The sequence below is a fragment of the Calidris pugnax genome, unplaced genomic scaffold, assembly GCF_001431845.1.
Source record: "Calidris pugnax isolate Ruff unplaced genomic scaffold, ASM143184v1 scaffold273, whole genome shotgun sequence".
Classification (NCBI taxonomy): domain Eukaryota; kingdom Metazoa; phylum Chordata; class Aves; order Charadriiformes; family Scolopacidae; genus Calidris; species Calidris pugnax.
Genome location: NW_015094508.1, coordinates 14,434,680 through 14,454,073, shown reverse-complemented (window position 1 = coordinate 14,454,073; position 19,394 = coordinate 14,434,680). Strand labels below are relative to the sequence as shown.

The 19,394-nt window shown below is 44.2% G+C and overlaps 1 protein-coding gene across 8 annotated transcripts in view; it reads left to right on the top strand.

Moving 5' to 3' along the window:
• Window positions 1–17,950, top strand: part of NIM1K (NIM1 serine/threonine protein kinase) — a 33,655-nt gene extending 15,705 nt beyond the window's left edge. For 7 of the 8 annotated variants that reach the window (XM_014964897.1, XM_014964894.1, XM_014964893.1 and 4 more), the window contains 3 exons: window positions 8,492–9,672; window positions 14,755–15,023; window positions 17,090–17,950. In XM_014964897.1, coding sequence (XP_014820383.1) covers window positions 9,381–9,672; window positions 14,755–15,023; window positions 17,090–17,839 — 1,311 coding nt within the window. In that variant the 5' untranslated portion in view covers window positions 8,492–9,380 and the 3' untranslated portion in view covers window positions 17,840–17,950. Of the gene's footprint in view, window positions 1–7,706; window positions 8,346–8,491; window positions 9,673–14,754; window positions 15,024–17,089 lie in introns of those variants that run through there. The other variant, XM_014964896.1, reaches the window with a different exon arrangement.
• Window positions 17,951–19,394: the final 1,444 nt, after the last annotated feature.

The following is a 19,394-nucleotide window of genomic DNA, read 5'->3' as shown; positions in this document are numbered from 1 at the left end:
CTTCCCTGCCAAGCCTCGCAGAAGGACAAGGCAGTTGCCTAAATGTGTTTTGGTACAGACTCCTCGGCACACACCGCTGTATTTGGATATTTGGTTTGAGAGACAATATTATGAATTTTCCAGGGCGCCAAAACCGGACAAGTCTAAGCGGGGTGGGGCAGGGAGAAGAAAAAGGCTTATTTTAGTAGAATCCATGCCAAAGTATTTAGCTGCTATATTGAAGCCAAGGTTGCAAAACAAGACTAAAATTTAGAGTTGTGCTCCATCTTGTTGGGGTTACTATCCCCCATTTAGGCTCCTTAGCGTGCGCCGCAGCGGCTGAAGCTGAGAGAACAGTTCAATCATCAGGAGTCCAATTGCCAGGACAGTGCAACTGTCCTGAATGTCCCTTCCTGCCCATTATACCCATTATACTGTTTCTCCGGACGCCAGTTTCAAAGCTACCTGTTCTAATTTCACTTCTGTTCTCACTCCAGTGGAAGAGGAGCCTAATGGGCATCACTTCGTTGATATGCAGATAGTAGTAACTTATGACCTGTGGGATCTGTCAAGTAAGATCAGATCGCTTCCTGCTAAGCTTCTTGCTGAGTCTTGAAGACTCACTATGCATTGAGCAGTTTCCAGAGGCTAGTTGAAGCTTCAGCGTTTCTGGCGAGCTTGTGCTTATTCCCTTGCAATGGTCTGCCAGGGTTGGTGAGGACATACAGGTGGCAGACCCAGTAGCAGGGTCTGGTGCAGAGGTTTCTCAGTACGTGGTGTCCAAATGCAAGTTTGGAGGCAGGAGCCAGTGTGAGGAGCAGGGGGTCTGCATGGAGAGAGGACCACATCGGTCTGAGAAGGCGGCGTGCTCATATATTGCTGGAGAAATACAGCTGGGACTGTTTTCCATTTCAGTGTTATTTTCTGATGGGTTCTAGAGATTGCCAGTCTAACTGTCAAATACATAACAAGTACAAATATGTGTCCTTCTATCTAGATTTTTTTCTCTAAATATTCTAAGAGTTCTCAGTACTACAGTCACACTGAGAGGTTTAAAATTGGTAAGGGTAGAGCAGTTGCAACGACACTTTCAGGGGACAGTTCTTCAGTCTTCAGCATTTTTTTAAAACAAAGCAGACAGTCTTTATGGCATTGCTCCGTTTCTCCATGGCTCCTGTGGCTTTTACACGGGTATTGTACATCTACATCTGCACCTTCTTTCAATCAGACTCAGTCACATAATTACTGTAATGCAGTGGCTTGTTAGTGCCGATTGAGGATAAATCTTGAAAGCCTCAGACATTATTCTGAAAAACTGCTATGCCAGGCAGTATAAAGGACATTTCAAAGTGCAGTGCAGGATTTATATAGTTCCAGATACTTCCTTGGAAAATGAGAGCAACTGCTTATCTTCTGCCCAGATCCATTTAAAATTTGCCCTATGAATACTTAACCTTTTACTACTCAGTACTTTTGAGGAGTGCATATATATTGATGCAACTAAACTTGATTACCTTATAAGAGGTAACCAGAGTTATTTGTAATTGCTAGGGCCCACCTAATAAGTAAGTGGGAAATAGTGAGAGAAAACTGTGAAAGGCAACATAAACTAGAACATTTTCTGTTTTCCTTTGTATGGAAACACGTTTTAGGTTTCTCTTTCCTGCAAATAACAGAAGGGTAATTTTATTGCAGGCCATCTGCTTAGTGATGCATATCTGCCTAAATAGACAGTCATTTTCTTAAAATAAGTAAAGGCTGATTTCCTCAGTGATTTCAGTGGGACTCAAAGTATTCCTTGCTTCTTACTTCTTGTACTATAGCTTGCTTTTTCCAGATAATTTATTTTGTTTTCACTGAAAGCCTAGGAGTCAAATTAATTTTTAGTGGAGTAATTGAATTAGGTGAAAGTTTTTTCCTGTTGTTTAAAAGGCTAATAAAGACTTTGTTGCCTCAGAGTAAGTGTTTACTTGAAGAACAATTCCATGGGGAAGTGACTGATTTGCATTATACCTTGTGGAATGAAATAAAAGAGATTGGTCAGGTTGAAGTTTTGAGAGGATAAATTTTATTTCAAAATGCAGTCAGACTTCAAATTAATCCCTCCCATGTATTTCAAAGACCTAGGAAATCAATGGGCTCTACTAATAAAGTCTTTCTTTGTCTTTGCTTTTAATGCAAGTCTCTGTGCAATTCAAAGACTAATTAATTCTCTCTCTAGCTGTTTCTATCATGCAATGCTGCAAAAGGATGAAAGGGATTTTTTTTCCCCCCCATGTTTTAGTTTCTACTTCACAGATCTTACTGTATTAGCTTAGTAGAGTTTGTGTGATGTTGATTACTGTGCATTTATTTTCTTTTCAAAATACCCCATATAGTCTACAGGCTGGGGGTTTGATGTGTGCCCAGCATGTGTTGGTGGGGACTTGGGGGTTTCCTTTCAGCACTGAGGGCTCTGTGCAACCTGTCTTTCTTGATTTTCTTGTCCAAGAGCTTACTCCAGCCCCTGAGCAGATAATTCCTGGGGAGGTGGAAAGGTGAGTGTGTGCTGCACCCTGATGCCAGAATAGCCTGTCAGTAGCCCTGCAGGACTCCTCTGAGCTGCTGCTGTCACGCAGATGCTGGCCCAGGTATTGCCTGGTAGGTCAGTGGGCTTATGGCAGCCCAGCCTGATGGTCCACCTACTAGGTGGCTCTCTGTGGGCCAGGTCGTAGCACTCTCTGGATACAGCCAGGGACTACCTAGTAGAGGTCTTGGTGAGATTTTCTAGGTGTGGATCACAGATTAGGGCACACCTGTGGGTTTTTCCTCTTTCTTGTCTCTGCTTTTGGTGAGAAGGAAGTTAGACTAAATGAATATAGGATCCTACTTGGATCTATAATATTCCACCACGGTGACCTGTGCTGAGAGGCGGTCTCCATGCTCCTGGCCTGTCCCTCTGGGAGTGGGCTGGTCAGGTAATGTCCTTGAGTGAGAGCTCAGGTTTCATCAGGTAAATATCTGGGTTTGTCTTTAGAGGTTCACCCCAGAGTGAATATGGGATTAACCCAAAAGATGAGGATTTCAGTCTTTCTGATGAGGTTGGGGGCGGGGGGGAAACTTGATCAAGCATCCACCTGTATTCTGCTTCAGTTTGGAGAGCCCAGGCTTATTAAACTTCTAAATAGGTTGCAAAGTCTGTGGCTTTTCTTCTTAGTTACAATTGTAGAATGAGTTGCAGGCTAGAGTTAGAAGATTCCCAGGTGGGGTTTTTTTGGTTGGCTTTTTTTTTCCTTTTTACACTAGGATTTCTTGTTTCCTTGTTTTGACAGCAGCACGTAGAATAGGCCTCTTGTTGTGGTGAAGGAGTCAGTACAAATACAACCATTTGTTACCTCCTCTTGCTTCCCCTCTTGGTGCTGTGGCCATCAAGTGAGATTTTGCACAGAAGCCACAGAAGGTGTTTGTGTTCTCTTTCACCAAGTGATGTGCAGCAGGAAAAATAATAGAGTTGATGATCTTTAATATAATTTTTTGGTAGCCTTCTCTTTCACTTTGTCATCTTGAAAGTAGTCTTGCATCTGTGTCTGTCTAAGATGTGCACAGAGGACAGCAGAGCACTTTGACTTCACTCTAGTTGATGTGCTGGCACAGCTTTGCCTCTGGTGACTGGAGTGACCCCGTGTCCACACATTGTTGTGTGGCATCACTGGGAGGTCCGTGGCAGAGGTGAAGGTGACAGCCCTCTAGGTGCTGTGTCAGACTGTCAGAAGATCTGCTGTAACAGTGTGACCCAGATGTGTTGGTTCCATTGTGCCTTGTCACAGTCTAAAATGGGCTAAATGAGGAGGTGGAAGGAGTGAGTGCTGTAATTCACTCCAAGGCATGTTACAGTTGTTCTCTTACAATATCTTATGCTAAACAAATAGGCTTACATTTAACTGAAAAAGTAAATAGAACTTATGCATAGTCTGTTGTGCAGGGCCTGTCTCCCATTTCACTGTCCTAAACAACTTTCATTTCCATCTGGCACGACACTCGTACTTGCACGGTTATAAAAGTGTGTGCAGTGTTATTTTATATTGCCTTGGCCAGGACTGCTGTGTATGTTAATATTCCATGTGTGGAAAAACTATGTCCTGTCTTAGGCGAGGATATTTACAAGGTTAAGAATGATGTTGATCATGTCTGGTTTTCGTCAAACAATAATTGTTAAACTGAATGCTATGCTCACTAACGGTAGTAATTCGTGGATGTACTGAAATGGGTGGCACGTGGGCCCGGGCAGAGAGAGCAAGTTGTTTCTGGAGGCTCTCCACAGTCAATGCACTGGTGATATTTCCTCCTACCTGAGCTGGGAACATACAGGTGTGTGCAGCTGTGCAGTATCTTGCAGCCCAGAAAGCCAACCATATCCTGGGCTGCATCAAAAGAAGTGTGGCCAGCAGATCAAGGGAAGTGATTTTGCCCCTCTGCTCTGGTAAGACCCCACCTGCAGTACTGCTCTGGAGCCCAGGAAGGACAAGGACCTGTTGGAGCAGGTCCAGAGGAGGGCCATGAAGGCGATCAGAGCGCTGGAGCATCACTGCTATGAGGACAGTCTGAGACAGTTGGGGTTGTCCAGCCTGGAGAAGAGAAGACTCTGGGGCGACCTTATAGCATCCTTCCAATACCTAAACGAAGCCTACAGGAGAGATGAGGAGGAACTCTGTATCAGGGCATATAGTGATAAGATGAGGGGTAAGGGTTTTAAACTGAAAGAGGGTAGATTTAGATCAGATATCAGGAAGAAATTCTTTCCTGTGAGGGTGGTGAGACACTGGAACAGGTTGCCCAGAGAAGCTGTGGATGCCCCCTCCCTGGAGGTGTCCAAGGCCAGGCTGGATGGGGCTTTGAGCAACCTGCTCTAGTGGGAGGTGTCCCTGCCCATGGCAGGGGGGTTGGAACTCGATGATCTTTGAGTCCCTTCCAACCCAAACCATTCTATGATTCTATATTGTGGGGTTTGAATCTTTTTTTTTTAACAACTCACGTGAAGCTCTGGGGTGCATATTTTATATAGTCACTCAGTTTTCTGGCATTCACAGAAGTAACACTGCTTCTTACTCAAATCCAAAAAATGTGCTCACTGCAAACCCTGAGCAAACATTGATTTCCCTTGGCCACAACAGCCATGCACTGAACCGATGTGACTCGAGCAGAAGTACAAAAGTGGAGCTGTTACTTTTCCTGTGTCAGTTAACAAGGTGTGTGGCTGCACAGGAGACCTTTTGTGTTGTGTTTGGTCTGTGACACAGGTCTTGTCCACAGGCTTAATAAAAGTGACCAATTCACAAAACACAGTGCTTGGAGCCCTGGTCTAGCTGCTTCTATGTTTCCATGTGCTCAAAGTTTCTTAAAACTGGGTCACTTGTAGATACCTGCCAAGATGGAATTTTAGCAACCAAAGTCCCTATATCCAGTGATGTCTTTTTTTTCTTTTGGTTTCATCCTTTTTCTTTTTATTCTAAATTGCCTTGGAGCTGGGCTCCAGGGTTTTAACTGAGCCTTCAGCTGAAGCCTGAGGGTATTTAGCACTTTCTAGAATAGGACCAGAATGTCAGTACCCAGAAATATTTGAAAAAAAAGGTTAAACAAGAGCAGTGTTGAGCTGGCGCAGGTCTAGAAGGATTGAAACATCTATTCACTCTGTCTTGTGTTCCTTTTTGTAGTGTTTTTTCTTTTGCTTGTTTATTTTTTTTTTTTTAATAATTTGGGCAGATATATTCTCCTGAGGTTTTTCAGGTCACCAGACTGGAGAAAAAAAAATAATTAATCGTTATCCTTCATTGTATTTGGAGGACTTCTGTTTTCCTTGCTCCTTCCTTCTCTCTTAGAATTATTTTCTTTTACAGTCAGTGCCCTTTAGTATGATCAGGGTGGATTCTACTGGTTTAGATTACAGGAAGGAACATAGGCTGTAAATAGATGGTATATATTCTGCTAACACCAGGAATACTGAAATAGCTCATCTTAAAAGGCAGGGGAAACCTAGCCAGTTGGCCAAGTGCCAGGGGATTGCAGGGTTGACAATTAGTGTGAAGCCTGAAAGAGAGATTAATGGCAGGCTGTGCTCTAAAAAAGAGCACGTTGAGCCCCAGGAGAAACATGGCAAGGGCAAATTCTGGAGGAGCCATGTGCTGATGCCTTAATGCAGTTTTGTTTTTCTCTTGACACCCCTGTCCCCACAAGGTCCTGGCACTCCCGTGTGGTGTGTTTGTCCCTGTGACTCTGAATGCTGACGCAGACCGGGCGGGCTGCCTTCTCTGCCTTTACCAGATGTGTTCAGGAGGGGCTTGTACAGGACGAGGGGTAATGGTTTTAAACTGAAAAAGGGGAAATTTAGATTAGATACTAGGAAGAAATTCTTTACTTTAGGCACTGGAACAGGTTGCCTGGAGAAGCTGTGGATGCCCCATCCCTGGAGGTGTTCAAGGAGAGGCTGGATGGAGCTTTGAGCAACCTGGTCTAGTGGGAGGTGTCCCTGCCCATGGCAGGGGGGTTGGAACTCAATGATCTTTAAGGTCCCTTCCAACCCAAACCATTCTATCATTCTTTGACAAGGTGACAAAGGATGTCACTGTCCATCCAAAGATAAATTAAATAATAGTTTGTAGCTTGTACATGGCATCTCTGACATTGCTCACAGTTTTCCACACCTTTCCAATGAACAACCTGAGTGGCTGTGGTTTTCCTCAACACCAAACAGCAGAATGGGAACAGAGTTTGGCCTCTCTAATATCTGAATCACTGTGGTGGTACACAGCAGACAAGTGGCTTCCAAAAGCCCTGCTCTGCCTGAGTGCTGTCCACCATTAAAACTGTGAAATACAGTTGAATTTAATATAACGAGTTTCCTGCTACCCTAAAATACTCTTAAAATTGTGATGTGAAGCAGGTTAAAACAGAAAACTCTGGACCAGAATTCAGGCAAACCTGCAAGAAATCATCCTTTCCCCAAATGGAGGTGGAAAACGAACAGAGAATGTTAAGGTTTGGGTTTAGGTGGGTGTTTGGTGTGCTTGGGGAGGGGGTGTCCTTCCACGTAGATTTTTCTCCCTTGCTATCAAATAATAAAGTTAGAGGGAACGTTTGGTGCTAAGTGAGGCTGGTTTGATGAAGAATACTGAAGGCTTTGTTCAGTTGCCACTCGGTCTCTCCCCTACTAACATTTCCAGGATTTGGCCAATAGCTGTTGCACATACGCAGTATTTGTCAGGGTTTTGGCTCTATTTAGATCCAGAGGATAACATATAATTATTTGTTGGTTTGTTGTTTCTTTTCCTGTCCATTGTGAGAACAGCCCTTTTCTTCAAAAAGGAGTAATCCAAAAAGAGTTATAAGAGGCCTCATGGAACAAGTAAATTTTCCCTCCGTTCCAGTTGTGAAGGCTGTCAGCCCTACGTTGGCAGCAGGCACAGCAAGAAGCATCCCTCGCTCGGAGAAGCGACAGGGAGAAGTGATGGAGCCTCCTGTACCCTGAGGGCCAGGAATCACAGAATCACAGAATCTTAGTGGTTGGAAGGGACCTCCGAGATCATCGAGTCCAACCACATTAAAAAAAAAACAACAAAAAAAACCCCAAACAAACCACACCACACAACAAACCCAAACCCACCACCCACCAACTAAACCCCCACACCCACAACCCCACACACAACACCCCACCACAAACCAATAATCTGGGGCACTAGAGCATGCCCCGAAGAGCCATGTCTACATGTTTCTTAAATACCTCCAGGGATGGTGACTCTACCAGGCTCCCTGCCTCTCCCCACAGCCAGAAGAGAAGTGACTGGCCAAATCCCTGAGGTGCACGGGAGGGCAGGGAGCAGCTCCCCAGGGCGGAGGCCGGGTCTCTGGCCTCGGTCCCCCTGTAGAAGCCGGCGGGTGCTTCTGTGCCACCCCCATTCCCATTTAACAAAATCGTCCCCAGCTGCCTTTTCTTTGCCTGTGGCCTCTCCTCCTCTTGCTCACACAGGAGAGTGGGGTTTAGAGGGCAGCTCCACCTGGCAGTGTCACATGCCCTCTTCTAGCGTGGCGCCTTAGGTGACTGTCTCCCTTCCCTAAGCCCCAGGGATGGAGTTACTGGTCTAATTCTCTCCCCCTCAGTCTGGTGAATCTGTACAGGGCGGCAGGAGGTGTCTCCCCGCACTCCTGGGTCAGGTGGTGCTGCAGCCTGAACGCAGGGGAGGTGAGCGCTGCCACCGCCTGCGCTGTCTCAGAGCTTTCCTGCCCGCCTCACCACCCTCAGCTGCTTCATTAGCAGCTGCTAATTTTTCAAGGTGAAAGAAGAAAAGTAAAGAAGAAAATATATATATAAAAAAAAAAAGTGAACTGTCTTAAAGGTAAGTGATTGCTTCTGTGTTTACAGTAAGGACTTCTTTGTGCTGCCAAACTGAGTTAAATTGGTGAAGTGGTGTGTGCTGTCATTTAGTGAAGTGCATGGCTGTTATGTAAAGGTTTTAATGACTTTCTTCATCTGTCTGCTTAGGAACACCATGCGTCTGGCAAAATTTTGAGAAGGCTCAAGGCGTTAAAGAAAGCTCATCTAAATAAAGGAGGGTTAACGTGACATTGCAGTTACTTAATCCTGTATTGTCCTCCCATGTGACTGCAGGGATACTGAGGCGCAGCCTTTCTCCTGCTTGGTGCACAGATTGTGCTTTTCCTGTCATCTTCCAGGATCAGTTGCTTTGTTAAATCTGCCATGAGGAGGAAACAGGGGAGCAACAAACTTCTTACAGCGAGGCTTCAAGGCACAGTGACATTTCCAAGGCGCAGTGACAAGCTCAGGGGCTGAAGAATGAATCAAAGTCAAACCCTACGTTCATGTCTTGGACTGGTACCAGAATCAAGGAGAACTACGCTTTTAAGGTCAGCTATTCAAAATGAACTGGAAGCATCTGGATTTATTCAGTAGTTAATCAGCTATTTGTGTGAGCTTTATCTATCAAGGTAGTTTTCAAAGCAGCAAGCTAAAGCCTGAAAATTCGTGTCAAATCTTATGCATGTGTCAAATGTACTGCATAGAGAGTCAGCAACTCGCCGCTTTCTTGCACAAAGTTTACAGTTTTAATTACGAAGCCTCTTTTACCCTGTAGCTGAAGATCCTGGCATACTAAATCTGTTAGTGAGACATGGACCTAAACAGCTTCCAGTTTTATCTCTGATTTTCAACAGAACTCCAATATGTAGAAATGCCAGATTTGTCTTTGAAGAAATTTCCAAACTAATCCTTGGACTTTTAGTAAGCTGCTTCTTTTCCCCAGGTTTGTTGCAGTGTCCACTATGTGCGGGGTTGCATATTCATACAGAATTATTTCATTTAAACTCCTTACCGGGACATCTTGTTAGATGGGGAAGTGACTACCCTATAGACTATGACAACAGGCTATGTGGATGGAGGAAGTCTTGGCAAACACCGCTATTCGCGGTGGTACCATGAGGACAGCGGAGAAGACGATGGGCACGCGGAGTGCTATGGAGGAGATGAAGAGGGCAGGCAGCACAGGCTGACCCCGTTTGAGAAACTGATGCAGGATATGTCCCAGAATGAGAAAGTGGTGAAAGAGTTAACCCTGGGAAAGAGAATTGGCTTCTATCGAGTCAGAGGAGAAATAGGAAGTGGGAATTTCTCTCAAGTGAAGCTTGGAATTCATTCCCTCACCAAAGGTAGGCACCGCTGTGTGGGTTGCCTGCGTGCTGAACACCCTGGTTCTGTGTGTATGCAAATGGACCTCTTTGGGAAGAAGGATGCTGTGTGAACCTTAAATACACGTGTATGTGTCTTTGTTCTTGTTGTTGCTGAGTGAATCTATAGGCAGGGTCGCAGATAAACGCTCAGGTTTGGATTAGGCTTTAAAGAAACCAGACGGCATCTATTACAAGAAAAGTTCACCTATGCACTTGATGGAGTTACCACATCTCATCCCATGGCTCAGACACTCCACACTTGGAAGCACGCACGGTGTTGTTCCTCCTCTCCTGCTGCTCAGCCTGTCCACCTGCCCTCTCCCCTGCCCCAGCTGGAGGTGGTGGGCCCCCGGGGCAGGCTGGCCAGGCCTGCTCCCGCCCCCACAGGGGGGTTGGCAAGGCTGCCTTGGTCTCCTAAGCTCAGCGCAGATTTCACTGGCACGGACGAAGCTTTTATTTGCTCACAGCAATGTTGGTGAGAAATTTTGTGGCTGCTTTACGGGCTCATTTGCAGGTGGTTCATTATGGCAAAAGCTGGGACAGGGCTAGAGGTGAGGGCTGAGCAGGTGCAGGGAAACGAGCTCTGGTACAGCCAAAGCAGGGTTTGTGGTGAGTTGTCAATTATTTCTCTTTTTTTTAAGTAGAGAAGAGCACCCTATATGCTGCTTCTAGGAAGAACTAGGAAGGCTAGGTAACTGCAGCAAACACTTCAGTTATAGGTATAATTAAGAACTTGTCTTCATCTGTCCTGTTTCTTCTTATGCCTCTGACTGTCTGACAATAACAAAAACTGTTCTTGTTTTCCCTCAGGGATGACTAGTTTTCCCCTCATCTTTGTACACTACTGTCTTGTCTTTTTTGTCTCATAGTCTTTCCTTTCCAGTTTGACTGACTCTTCTTACCTCCATCATCTCACAGGTGAGAGAACGAGACGCACCCCAAAGCCTTCATGCCGTATTATCTGTTGTTATTTTCTCTAACCACCTCTTTCTGCCCAGCCTGCAGAGGTGTGGAAGCTCACATCTATCCCTCATGTGCAGCAGCCATTGCACTGGGAATCAAAGTGGGGAACTGATGGTATTTAAATTTTTTTTGCCAAATTTAAGCCTGCCTACACCTAAAGGCTGCTTTAACTAGGTGTGGAATTTTTGATTTTGCTTCTTTCAGAGAAGCATCTCTATTCTACTTGGCCCACAGGAAGATATTTCTTCTTCTGTTCTGTGATTATTTTTTTTCCAGAGAAAACTGTCTTGTGCGTACTGTTGGAGGAAATGCTGCTTCTGTACTGGGAACAGGAGGAATGCTAATGAAAGGAAGTTATAAATTTGATCTGGATGAACCTTTTACCTATTGAATTTACTTAGGAGACAGGTTGCTTTAGCATTTGAATGGAGCTGATTGAAAAATTTTGAACTTCAGTGAATACAGTAAGCTTGGACAAACTAATACCAAAATAATATTTTTTTTTTTCTTGTAAAGGTTAATTTTTCATCAGAGAACTCTAATTATTTTTCTTTGGTTAATAGCTATTTTTGGTTAAACTGTATACGGGGCAAGGAGTTCATTTCTTGATACTGTTTGCAACTGTCACGAGGAAAGAAGAATGAAGCATAAACACCTTCTGACTCATCTCTGCCTGTGAGCTTATCTGTCCTCATAAAATACAGTATGCAGGCAGAATAGGAACATGCACACGTGTGCACACACATGAGCACATGCACACACACTCCCCCCAACACCACCCACAAAGAGGATTCTGTTTTTTCCAGTAGATGCACGTCGATGTGTTGGTAATGAAGTGATGTTCCTGTACAGTGCTAATGAGTACAAGTCTTTTTCTTTTTGCTGATTATAAAATACAAAGGCTTCACTATTAGTGCTGTTTGCGTCCTGGTGGCAGAGGGAGATGTCTGTGTCAGGGAGATGTTCAACTCCTCAGTTATTGTCATAGTGTTAAGTTCTAAGTATGGTCTTTCTCCTTACACGTCACCCTATATTAAAAAATATTAAATAAATAAATAAATAAATAAATAAAAAATATTAAAAAAGGAAACAATTTTGCTCTTTACTAAGATGAGCTTTTGTAACAATTACATGTGTGTGCTGTTCTGTAGCTGCAGGATATGAGAAAAAAGTTTTCTAGACGGAGAAAGGAAAAAGCTGCAGGTTCCTACTGGATGAAGAACCTAGTTTCTCCCACAAGAGCTGCCTTGGTTGCAGAGAGGATGCAGGAAAATCTTTGGTGCTGTGATGTGTATTGGGTTATTCAGGAGCACTGCCTGCTTTATTAACTTGAATTTTGGCAGAGACTTTCTCCAGAGACCTGCGGAGTTGCTTACGGAGGAGCATTAGGTTCCTAAGCTCTGCGTAACCTCTATTTTATATACCTTCCAGCTGACAAATGCAGTTAAGAGAGCACAGCTGAATAGATGCAATTAAGAGCATGCAAAATTTACAGCTAGTAAAAAGCCAGTCTAATGTGAAACATCAATTAAAAGGCAGGAGTGTCCAGGTACTTAGTTTTCTGGGAGTTTTTTTAAGCATTTTTAACTTAGCTCTCTTTGTATTTTGTTTCCTTTCAGCATCAGAGCATATACCACTTCTTCCTGAAATTATTTATCAACCTTTTCTTAACTTCTCTTCCTAAGATTTCAGCTAGCTCTTTTCAAACCTCAGCATACACTGCGTAGAGCCAGTTTTAGTACTTCAGTAAATAAGCTGCCTGCTAAAAATGCCCTTCTGTTCAGCATGGCTGCTATGCAAGGATAATACAGGATTTGTAAAGCAAGTGTTTTTTGGAAGCAGAGGCGATGAGTTTAAAAAAGAAAAGGGAGGGTGTCAGGTTTTTTACACTTTAGGTGGGCTGGTTTCCTTTGCATATCATGCATATGCAACTGCGAAGATACAGATTTAAAGGAGCTTGGTCCTGATTTATGGTAGTGCATGAACAGGATCAGGCCCTTCAGTGCTAAACACTCCCCCATCCGCCCCCGCTTCCTTTTAAAACTTTGCAGCAAAACTGACCAAGGAGGAACAGCAGATTCCAGCAAAAGGGAAGGGGAGGAATTTAACCTAGAAGTGTTTTTTTTCTACAGCCCAAACGCCCCCAACTTTATCAATCAAGATTTAGTGATGCCATCACCTAGTTAAGATTGTAAGAACTGTTATCCCTGCGGTATCTAAGCGTTTAGGGGTGCAAACGTTACTTCCTGCAAGCTGATGCTCTTTCCTACGCTACCAACCTGACAAAGGTGTGAGTCTTTCACCCCTAGCACTTTCAGCACTCAGAGCTCTGCCAGGATGGGTGTCCTGTGCTGTTACCGCTCAAGAGCTACATTTCTTCCCCACTCATCACCCCACCCCAGCCCCAGGCAGGAGTGGGTGCCCACCCTCCTAAGGGGCTCCCCAGAAAGTGTGGGACAGCGAGGAGAAACCTGCCCTGTCCCCGGCACGGGTTCCTCCTGGAAAGAGGCATATCGGGGCATCATTCAGCACCTCTCACAGCAATCACATCTGCTGAATCACAGGGATCACTGAATATCTGCTGCGCCTCAGTAGGGAGATCAATTTATGCATGTATGTTACTAAGAAAGGTAAATACACCAAACACAGGGTTTTCTTGATCTGTACAGATAACGTGCATATGTATGCTTAACACTTCCTTGAGATATACTGACATACTGAACTTGAGTTAAATAGCTTCATAATATTAAGTAAAAACATTTTCAACGCTTTTATACCAGAACACACGTAAACTGTAATGTCTTGTCACTCTTCTCTTAAAGAAGCAAGTAAACAATACTGGCTTTTTTTCTAAATTTACTCCCATGTACTAGAAACCAAGGTGAGGTTTTTTCCTGAGTGATTCAATAGAAGCAATTAATTACTAAGAAATCTGTGAATGTTTGATTAAGATATTCTTGGGAAAAACCCACTTCTTCCCAGGAATAAACAGGTGTTTTTATTGCCATAATCCAGTCTAATTTTGCTGTCCTGACAAGTTATACAAAGCCACTGTAAACCTATTTTAACCAGCCTAATCCTTCAAATACCAGCTGTATTCAGCAGAGTGAAGACAAAAGCCATAACCTACCAATTAATACAGAAACGTAAGGGCAATTGTGATTGACCTGTTCATACTGCTCTGAGCTACCCTGGTGACGTGGTGCAGCTGCAGGTGTCTGTCTGTGTTTTGTGGCCGTGGCTTCGCTGTAGATAGGCTACAGAAACACGTAGAACTTAACAGCAGTTTCGGATTACCAGGACAGCTTAAGACAGCTGGATTTGCTCTCTTACAGGGTTCCTGCAACTTATTCTGCTTCACTGTTTTTTTTTTCCCCTTCCTCAGAATAAAGTCTGTGTGTGATGTGGATTCATGGCCCACTGTGGCATATAGACATAAAAATGTCCTTTTCCTGTATTCTGTACAGTACCAAGAACTACTCATACACGAACCTGTTGGAAAAACTGGCACAGCTATCCTGAGAAAGACAAACCTCTACAGCGCTGATTTTGGTAACTGAGAACTGGTGGGGGTATGGGATCAGCAGTTAGGGAAGCGTTCTTTAAGTCGCACACCAGCTTTAAAACACCTCTCCATCACCACCTTGCAGGGCCGTAGGCAGCGCCCCTAAATTACCCCCGGGGGTCTGTCTGTCTGCTCTGAAAACAAAGCACCTAAATTTGACTCCTCAGTCGGCCTGCACGTACCAGGCTGGGCTCCCCTGAGGAGCACCGAGCCGCTGACCATGGAGAAGAAAGCTCAGGCTTTTGTTACCAGCGTTAGAGATGGCAAGCAGGGAGGAACTATCCCCACAGCAGCGCACGGAGACAGGGGGTGCTGGCTCAGCCTCTCGCTGCCCCAGCAGCCAGCAGGACGCTGTGGGTGCAAAGGGTGAGCATCAAAGACTTGCAGGGCTTAGCAGGCCTCTGCAGCTTGGCTTAGACCCACCAGAGGTGAAGTCCTACGGCGCTCCCGTAACCAAGCCTCGCTGTAAGTAAGTAGTATTGCCCTTTGTACCTACTGCCCTTCACAACAGGGACGAGTGTTCTTCTTTCCAGAGAAAGTTGCTATTAAGATTTTGGACAAGACCAAGCTAGACCGGAAGACTCAACGTTTGCTGTCTCGTGAGATATCCAGCATGGAAAAACTGCACCACCCAAACATCATCAGGCTGTACGAAGTGGTGGAGACGCTCTCAAAACTGCACCTGGTGATGGAGTACGCGGGAGGTGGGGAGCTCTTCACCAAAGTCAGCACAGAAGGGAAGCTGCTAGAAACGGACTGTAAAATAATCTTCTCCCAGATCGTGTCCGCGGTGAAGCACATGGTGAGTTGCTCTTCCACAGGCATGTTGCCCCTCACTACTCTAGCAGATTTGCTGGATGCATCTTTTGGTTTTCAGCTAGTTATCAGGGTTTCAGGCCCACAATTCTGAAAGGCAAAACTGCTAGAGAAGAGTTGTCTTAAAGGTATCTGAGAGAGTTTTCACTTCGCCTCCAATTACTGCCTCTCTGTTGGCAGCTTTTGTGAGGAGACTGCACAGGGAACACCTGGTGGGTGGAACCATCCCTTTAGCAACAGCCTTCTCCTGTCTGCTTTAAGCTGCTGTAGGCACCAGCTAACAAAGCTTCATTTCTTCCTTCCAGCTATTTAAAAACATAGGATCAGTCACTCTTCCAATAGAACAAAGTGTTCCAGAGGAGAGGCTTGTTAGGTGTTGCAAACATCCAGTTTGCTTATTAATGAGTGTGGGAGACTGGCACTTGAGACAGTTAATTCCCGGTCTTCCCTCTGGCACAAATCTGTGAAGTTAACACCCACTAAGTCACTTCCCCTTGCCAAGTCGTCAGTATTGCAACTGGCGTGAGGGTGATGCTATTTGCGTAGAGCCCAAAGCATCTCATAAAGGCAGAAAAGGAGCAATTAACTACTTCGGTACCATCTCCTCTGAGCCGTGCACGGTAACTACAGCTACTTCAAACACCAGCGTAAAAAACACAGGAAGACTGTTCTGCGAGTCTGGGATGTGAAAGAGCATCTGTTAAAGTTGGCTCAGGGTGCCCTCCCGTGGCTCCTACTCTCCTGCCGTGTAACAGCCTCGGGCAAAGGCAAAAGCAAGGATGTTCCCAGGTCAGACACCTAGAAACTCATTGCAAACTGCTCCTGGCATATATAAACAGCTTTCATTTTTATATATTTTGTACAAAGCGATCCTAAATCCTGTCACTGATGGATGAGCTTCAACACCTTTCCCACAGGGGACATACTCAGCAGCTACCAGTACTCAAATGTTGCCAGATCTCGTCTTTTCTCAGCACTAAACCCAGACCACCAAGCTGGGCAACCTCTTCACTTGTACACATACGCTCCTGCACAACATTTTACTTTGGCTAAGCCATCAAATCCGGGCTCCTTAAATCACACCTCACTGCTGCCAGTCCACACGCAGACAGAAGATCCCTGCCTGTCACTGATGACCATTTTAAGGGTTTCCTTAATTGCCTCCAGATACATGCTCCTTGTCACTTTAAAGGGCAGGGCAGAGTGTGCTCAAACGCATCCATACCTCAGTTCAAAGATGAAGCTAAACCCTTACCAAATCAAAACGGGTATATCACCACTAAGCAGAACAAACTCAGGTGCTGTCCTTGGCTACCACTTGCCATTTCCAAGGGAAAAAAAAAGTACAAGTTACCACGTATGTATTTATTTTAGATTTCTGAAACTAGAGGACACCACTGAACTTGGTGTCTTGCAACAACGTGAAACACCACAAGGCACAAGCCCATAGTCTGTTTCTTCTGGCACCACCAGTTCCTCACAGGACATTAGATCACACACCAGAACTGTAGCAACCTACTTTATCTGCGATTATGTTCAATTGGTGAACTAAACACTTTCATGCTGTAAGTCCACAAGCTTATAATATAAAAAAAAATGGAATTAGTTAAAAAGAAATTATTTTTGTTACTTACATCATGACAGAAATGTAGTCATTGCAAAAGCAAGTGTTCTGAAATGATACAGATTTTGCACATGAAGATACCTAGTCATGTAGGATTAGCCATGATGCCATCACAAATCTGTTTTGTTAAGATACTTTATATTAGTTAGCAGAATACTGCTATTCTTAAAAAAAAAAAAAAAAAGCATTATTCTTTCCAACTTCTGCACCTATGCTATTGTTTTTGTATCAGTAGAGAATTAAGTTAAATTTGTTTAAATAGATGTTTATACTTAAATGTTAGTGCTAAATAGTCTTCAACACTTATTTCTGACTTGGTCCAAGATAACTCCCTTCCTCCCATTTGGTAATTAATCAATGACACCAGCTAGTCATTGAAGAACTTTCCTGTGAACAAGATAATATCAAATTTTCTTCTTGTTCTACAGCACGAGCACAATATCATTCACCGGGACTTGAAAGCAGAAAATGTCTTCTACACCAGTAACACCTGTGTTAAGGTGGGAGACTTTGGATTCAGCACCTTAAGTAAAAGAGACGAAACTTTAAATACTTTCTGTGGCTCTCCTCCTTATGCTGCTCCCGAACTCTTCCGAGATGAAAACTACGTTGGCATCTACGTAGACATCTGGGCACTGGGAATTCTGTTATACTTTATGACGACGGGGATCATGCCATTTCGGGCAGACACAGTGGCCAAACTAAAAAAGTGCATTCTTGAAGGGACATACAGTTTGCCTCCCAGCCTGTCAGAAGCTTGCCAGAAACTGATAAAAGGAATCCTCCAGCCAGTCCCAACCGAACGATACTCCATCAAACTTATTATGAACAGTGAGTGGATGCAGGGAATACAGTACCCCAAACCTCTGCAGCCCTTTAAACTGGATCCGAAGTACTTATCAGACACCAGTACGCTCAAAGAGGAAGAAATGGAAGTGAAAAATATTCTGGAAGATCTAGGAATCACAGAAGAGCACATCCAAAATAACCGGGGAAGAGACTCGCGCAGCTCAATAACAGGAGTCTACAGAATTATTTTGCACAAAGTACAGAAGAAAAGGGCACTTGAGTGCGTTCCTATCATGTCCCATCCAGACCCCAAAGAACAAGACTTGAGGAAAGGAATCAGTTCCTACAGCGGGATGAAGCACACATCCAAGTTCTGCTCTATTTTGTAAGTTGCCCTGCAGGCTTAATGCTTGGCACATTTAACAAAGGGGTTTATGCACTTTTCACAAGTTCTGGTGTTACATTTTTTGTAATTTCTGAATAAACTAAAAATGCCTCATCTCCTTTGTGTTTAAGTCACAGTGAAGCGCTCAGACACAGAGCATTTGTTTGTCCCTTCCCCCAGCAACATGGTATAGCAAGTGCAAGAACCCCAAGTAAGTGAAACGGGCAAGGGATCATTAGTGGAGGTGATCTTTCCGTTAAAGATCAAATAGTATTGCATTTAACACACTTGGAGACTCTCAGTACAGGCATGTAACAGCTAACTTCTCAGAAAGCTGTACCTCAGCTTGAAATGACTTTACCACTGCAAACCAGGAGAGTTTTTGCAGAGACCTAAATTTAAGCAGAAACCAGACCATAACCTAAACAATGGCAAGTTCTCCTTTAAAACTTCTTCAGCGAATTAAACATGATAAAATATGTAATTTTTATTTAAAGCAACAGCAATGCTGCTGTTTGCCACAGTTCCTAGATGCTGCTTCAGCCCTGCCTGTGGGGTTGCCGTTCCCAGCGCGCAGCTGGCTGGGCTACTGTCCTCTCACCTCCTCACACCTGTCCCCACCACTCTGACAGTCCAGAACTGCTTGCCCTCCAATTGCACTCTACAAAAAAGATTTAAGCATACTCCAAAACTCATATAGTTTTAATTCTTGCTTTAGCATAAGGTATCAGTAAGCTGAATGCAGCCAATAACAAAACCTGCTTATTTATTGATCATAGGCTCGCACAAAGCCAACTCTGACACTCCTGACCACTGGATAGCCTGACAGCTCCCAACTGATCTGAGCATCACCGAGGTGTCAGGTCTCTTATTTTCAGCTTTAATTGCTTATTTTATACTTCAACACCACCAGCTCCAGCGCAAATGGTGGAAGAGTGCAGTAGCTGTCCTGCCCTGCGCAGGCACCGCCGACCTGCCCAAGCTAAGGGTTGAGCTCCCATGATTTTTGTTAAGGCAGGGAAACTAATAAAGGGTTTAGAGAGGCACAGGTGGTGCTTTCAAAGTTAAGGGCAGGATCCCTTATCTCTTATGGGGACTGATGAAACCATCAGTTGATTTTAAGAGGAGCAATTACTGTAAATGAGCAACAGAACCACTCTGAAGAGCCACCTGTAGGAAACTGGACTCAGTGAGGCTGGGGTAAGTACAGAGCAAGAACCAGTCCTCCTTCACAGTTTTTCTGAGGGGGATAACACATACCGTCTTTCGTAAGACAGTAATAAAGGTCGATTATATTTCATAAGCTGGGAATGAATTCCTCCACTACAAACAATTTTGGTATGAATGCCATTATTACCTTGAAACACAGCCCTGAAATAATGGTTCTGCACCAGCCTAAGCAACCCTTTCTTTCCACTTTTGTAATGTAACATAATATTAGGAAGAAAGATCCAGAAGGTCCACACATTTTGTGAACCCACAACTTCCAAGTTTTCACAGGGCCAGTTTCCTCTGTCTTTCCTGTTAAAGAAAAAAAAAATATGCATCCTGAAAACCCA